This window comes from Ornithorhynchus anatinus, chromosome 4 (assembly GCF_004115215.2).
Source record: "Ornithorhynchus anatinus isolate Pmale09 chromosome 4, mOrnAna1.pri.v4, whole genome shotgun sequence".
Classification (NCBI taxonomy): Eukaryota; Metazoa; Chordata; class Mammalia; order Monotremata; family Ornithorhynchidae; genus Ornithorhynchus; species Ornithorhynchus anatinus.
Window position 1 is genome coordinate 89,330,342 of NC_041731.1, and position 6,000 is coordinate 89,336,341.

At 44.1% G+C, this 6,000-nt stretch overlaps 1 protein-coding gene across 1 annotated transcript in view; it reads right to left on the bottom strand.

The window, feature by feature from the left end:
* Nucleotides 1-407, bottom strand: part of PALMD (palmdelphin) — a 53,222-nt gene extending 52,815 nt beyond the window's left edge. The window contains exon 1 of the mRNA XM_001515904.4: nt 115-407. Within this exon, the coding sequence (XP_001515954.1) occupies nt 115-159 (45 nt within the window). The 5' untranslated portion in view covers nt 160-407. The remainder of the gene's footprint in view (nt 1-114) is intronic.
* Between the last annotated feature and the right edge of the window lie 5,593 nt (nt 408-6,000).

Below are 6,000 nucleotides of genomic sequence, written 5' to 3' on the forward strand. Positions count from 1 at the left end.
GCCATATAGCCGGCAGCTCTGTTTTTCCACTTAAGGAACAGTGGTTAGTTTCGCTCCATGTTAACCCACTTCTGTAAGCATTCACCTTAATAAGTTATAACTGTAAGCACTTACTGTTATGGCCTGGAGTCTTTCCTTCACCAGCTCAGCTTCTTCCATTCTAGATCTCAAGGTCGGGCAGAGCAGTAAAGGAAATGCAAAGTCACCATAAGCAAGAGAGCTCCTCCAGGGAGTGGTGGTAGGGAAACAGAAGAGCTGTGAGTGATCGCCTCTTAATTCCACAGTGGAGAAGGGGAAAATTCCTGGCTTGTCAGGAGCGTCTCTGAACAGATGAACAGATCAGCACTGACAGACGCATGTAATGAGTGTATGCTCGAGAGGCAGACACCTAATGCGAGCACGAGTTGACTGACAAGTTGGATCAGCAGAGCACAAGCCTCTTTCCTTCAGGAGCTGCCAACCCTTTGTTATAATGTGCACAGTTAGCAACCCCCGGTTTCTTATTAACTATTCCTTCCCCAGTTCATTTTTCCCAGGCTTGCAATACACACCCATACCGTGGATTGGGCTTTTTGCTTAATAGACACTTTGCAGTACTGACCATATGGTATTTTTGTAATGTTAGGAGCAAATGTCACTGCTTCCCTGCGCTTTCTTCTAGCATTTACACTGGGCAACTGTCCCTTAGTTGGGCACAGAACCCAAGTCAGGGCTCACTTGATGAATTTTATTTTTTAATCATCAAGGGCTGATTCCTGTATATATATATATATTTGTATACTTATTTTAGCAACTCTGATAACCCAATATATATGGTGCTAACATTAATTCATTAGGGAACTGGCGCACCACCAATTTTTAGTGAGATATGAACTTGATGTGCCATTTTTCACTTAAACTTTGAGAGCTCAGACCCCTCTTGGAACTGATTCAAAGATGACAGTCTCTGCTCCTGGGATGGTTTAACCACCCCAGTTATCCCAGGAGTGGGGGCAGGGGCATGGAAACCTCATTGCAAAGTGAGATTAGAAACTGACTCCAGTTAGTCTGAGAAATTTCATATGAGGACTTTCCTGCCCCAGCTGGCCAATTCCCAGAAAATCATGGGCCAAAGTGGAATCCAAATACCTTTAAAATGTGCCTATACTCTTGTTTTCACTCTCGACCCCCCGCCGAGCCCCCACCACATTGTCTATTAAAGAATAGTTGAAGTAAGATCTTAATAATTACCTACTTATATTTTGGGATAGTTCTAATCTCTATCACATCCACACTCATTTTATAGAGTTATTAGTGCAACCAAAATTGAAAATACTTTCATTTTCCTTTGTATTTGGCTGGGTTAGGATATCTGACTTTGCTTGAGAAATGATTCAATTTTTAAAAAGTCTTAAATTCCTGATTTCCGAGCCTCAGAAGGTAACCAGATTTGGAAATTTGGCAGTAGGGCAATGACTCTTCATTTTCATCGTGGCTTCAGATTCCCATGTTAAATCCAAGCACTTATCTTTTCCTGCCTTGATTACTGTATTAGCCTTCTTGCCAGCCTCCTTGACTCCTGTCTTTCCCCAGTCCAGTCCATGCTATACTCTGCTGCCCAGGTAACTTTTCTGCAAAATTGTTCAGTCCGTGTTTCCACAGTCCTCAAGAATCTACAGTGGTTGCCTTTCTACCTCCATGTCAAGCAGAAACTCCTTACCATCAGCTTTAAAGCACTCAATCACCTTGCCCCCTCCTACCTCTCCTTTCTGCTCTTTTACTACACGCCAGCCCTCTCACTTCACTCCTCTAATGCCAACCCTGTACCTAGATCCTGTCTAATGCACCACTGACTTTTGGCCACATTCTGCTTCTGTCCTGGAATGCCCTTCCACTTCATATCCAACAGAAAATTACTCTCCCACCTTCAAAGCCTTATTGATGGCATATCTCCTCCAAGAGGCCTTCCCTGACTAAACCCTCATTTCCTCTTTTCCCACTCCCTTCTGCATTGCCCTGACTTGCTCCCTTTACTCACCCCTTCCTTCCCCGGCCCCACTGCACTTATGTGCATATTTTTAATTTATTTATATTAACACATGTCACCCCTTCTAAACTGTACATTCGTTGTGGGCAGGGAATGTGTCTGTTATATTGTTGTGTTGTACTTTCCTAAGTGCTTAGTACAGTGCCCTGCACACAGTAAGCACTCAAAAAATATAACTGATTCAGGTACTTAAACATTTGGTTTAAGTCTGGGACGGCATCCTGGTGATCCTGTTCTAGGACAGAAATTCTGGGAAGAAGAGGAAGGAGGGAGTGGATTCTAAGATAGGTCACTCCCTTCCAACCTGTATATCATATAATCCAGCTCAGCTCACCCAGAAATCAATCTGCCAGTGGTATTTACTTAGTCCTTACTGTGTGTAGAGCACTGAACTAAGCCCTTGGGAGAGCAAGCTCTTGTAAAGCAGCATAGTATAGTGGATAGTTCATGGGCCTGGGAGTCACAAAGTCATGGGTTCTAATCCTGGTTCCGCCACTTTTCTGTGTGATCTTGGGCAAGTAACTTCACTTCTCTGTGCCTGAGTTACATCATCTGTAACATGGGGATTGAGACTGTGAGCCCCATGTGGGACAGGGACTGTGTCCAATCTGATTTGCTTATATCTACCACAGCGCTTAGAACAGTGCCTGGGGCATAGTAAGTGCTTAAGAAATACCACAATTGTTATTAATCATTTCCCCCCTTTCCCTCTGCTCCTCCTCCCCTCCCCCCCAGCCCCCACCTTTGCTCTTCCCCCTTCCTCTCCCCTCAGCACGATGCATATTTGTATGTATTATTTATTACCCTATTTATTTTGTTAATGAGGTGTATATCTCCATGATTCTATTTATCTTGATGATTTTGTTTTGTTTTGTTCTGTTTTGCTTTGCAGTCTGCCTCCCCCATTTAGACTGTAGTCCGTTATTGGGCAGGGATTGTCTCTATCTGTTGCTGAATTGTACATTGCAAACATTTAGTACAGTGCTCTACACATAGTAAGCACTCAATAAATACTATTGAATGAATATTTTTAGTACAAAACAATAGAGTTGATGGACACATTCCCCTCCATAAAGAATCATGGGATGGCATTAACAGGTCACTATAGGCCCGTGGTGTGCCAAGCTTCATGTTTACTGAAGGGCTATTGAGGATTCTAGGTGACCCTAAAATCATAATGTTAGGGACCTCTCTGAAGTGACAAGTAGATATTGTGAGCAATCCAACAAGTTGTGGTCCTTGGTACAACTTTTTTTTTTTTTTGCCTTATGGGCAAGGTATATTTTACCCCAGTCAGACAGAGTCCCTGTCCCATGAAAAGTAGTGTTTCCCTCAGGTGGCTCTTCATCCTTTAAAGAAACATACATATGGGGGCAGGAAAGAGGGGTGTCTCATTTTGATAGCTTATGGGAAGACCCTATAGATGAGGCAGCATTGAGATCACCGTTTCAGAAGAGCCATATTTGAGGACGAGTTGAACACATCGAAATGAGAAGAGACACCATCATCAATAAATAATGGGTAGAGAGGAGGCCTGAAAGATAGCACTAGTGGACGTTTAGCCTCCATTAGATGTGTGTAATCTTTCCTTTCTCTTTTCTATGTCAGTTTTATTAAAAAGACTAAGCTAACAAGTGGAGAGACCCCGTTTAAGCTGATGGACATAGAATTCACTTCAAAAATCATTTATTAGCACCTCATTGCTCATGCTTTGATTCATGATACATACAATACCTCAGACTCACTTCTACTAGTGGGAGGGTATGATAGGATTATGAAAATGTAGCTAAGGACCACCCTTTCCTCCTTTCTAAACTAACTGTTCCAGTGAATGCTTGTGTATGACATTTTAGCCTAGCTCCTGCAGGGCATTACTGAATATGTATTAGGGGATCCTAATTATTATCGGTGACCCTATAGACTGTAAGCTCATTGTGTACAGGGAATGTGTCATTATAATGTACTCTCCCAAATTCTTAGTACAGTGCTCTGCACAAGGTAAGCGCTCAATAAAAATGATTGACTAAGAACGTGGGGTGACATTCTCAAGGAGGAATCGAACAACTGAATTTATTGTTTACTGTGTGCAGAGCACTGGGCTAAAGGCTTAGGAGAGTACGATAGAAGAGGGTTAATAGACACCTTCTCTGCCCACAATAAGTTTAGAGAAGAGATGAGTTTACAGTCTAAAGGAGGAGACACACAATATAAATAAATTATGGGTATGTACATAAGTGCCGTGGGGCTGAGAGGGAGAAGAATAAAAAGAGCAGATGAGAGTGACACAGAAGGGAGAGAGAGAAGAGGAAAGGAGGGGTTAGTCAGGGAAGACTTCTTGGAGAAGATGTGTCTTCAATAAGGCTTTGAAGGTGAGGAGATAAATTGTCTGTAGGATAGGAAAGGGGAGGATGTTCCAGGCCAGAGGCAGGACGTGGGAAAGAAGTTGGTGGTGGAATAGAGGAAAGAGAGGCACAGTGAATAGGTTAGCATTAGAGGAACAAAGTATGCAGGCTTTGTTGTAGTGGAAAAGCAGCAAGGTGAGGTAGGAGGGGACAAGGTGAATGAATGCTTTAAAGCTGTTGGTAAGGACATTCTGTTTGATGTCGAGGTGGATGGGCAACCACTGGAGGTTACTGAGAAGTGGGGAAACATGGACTGAAATTTTCTGTAGAAAAATGATCCAGATAGCAGAGTGAAGTATGGACTGAGGTGGAAGAGACAGGAGGCAGGGAGGTCAACAGGGAGGCTGATACAGAAATTAAGGCAAGATAAGATAAGCGCTTGGATTAAAGTGGTAGCTGTTTGGAAGGGGAGGAAAGGGTGGATTTTAACATTGTTGTAAAGGTTGAACCAACAGGATTTAGTGAGGGATTAAATATGTGGGTTGAATGAGAAGGATGAGTCAAGGATAACACCGAGGTTATGGGGTTATGAGACAGGAATGATGGTGGTGCCGTCTACGGGAATGGGAAAGACAGGGGAGGATAAGGTTTGGGTGGAAAGGTAAGGATTCCATTTTGAACATCTTAATAATAATGTTGGTATTTGTTAAGCGCTTACTATGTGCAGAGCACTGTTCTAAGCACTGGGGTAGATACAGGGTAATCAGGTTGTCCCACGTGGGGCTCAAAGTCTTCATCCCCCATTTGACAGATGAGGGAAGTGAGGGCCAGAGAAGCTGTGACTTGCCCACAGTCACACAGCTGACAGGTGGCAGAGCCAGGATTAGAACCCATGACCTCTGACTCCCAAGCCCGGGCTCTTTCCACTGAGCCACGCTAGTTTGAGGTGATGGCAGAACATCCAAGTAGAGATGTTTTGAAGGCAGGAGGAAATGTGAGAATGGAAAGAGGGAGAGAGATCAGGGCTGGGGATGAAGATTTGGGTATCATCTGCATAGTGCATAGTGGTGGTTGAAGCCATGGAAGCGAATGAGTCCTCCAAGGGAGTGGGTGAAGATGGAGAACAGAAGGGGTCCCAGGACTGAACCCTGAGGAACACCTACAGTTAAGAGGTAGGAGGCAGAGGAGGAGCCCACTAAAGAGACTGGAAAGAGGGAGAGAGATCAGGGCTGGGGATGAAGATTTGGGTATCATCTGCATAGTGCATAGTGGTGGTTGAAGCCATGGGAGCAAATGAGTCCTTCAAGAGTGTGGGTGAAGATGGAGAACAGAAGGGGTCCCAGGACTGAACCCTGAGGAACACCTACAGTTAAGAGGTAGGAGGCAGAGGAGGAGCCCACTAAAGAGAGTGAAAATGACCAGCAGAGAGATAGGAGGAGAACCAGGAGAGGACAGTGTCAGTGAGGCTGAGGTTGGAGAATGTTTCCAGGAGAAGGTGGTCGTCAATGGTGTCGAAGGCAACTGAGAGGTCGAGGAGGATTAGGATGGAGTAGAGGCCTTTGGATTTTGTGAGAAGGAGATCATTTGTGACCTTTGAGAGGGAAAAGACCTTTGAGAGTGGAAGTGATGTGT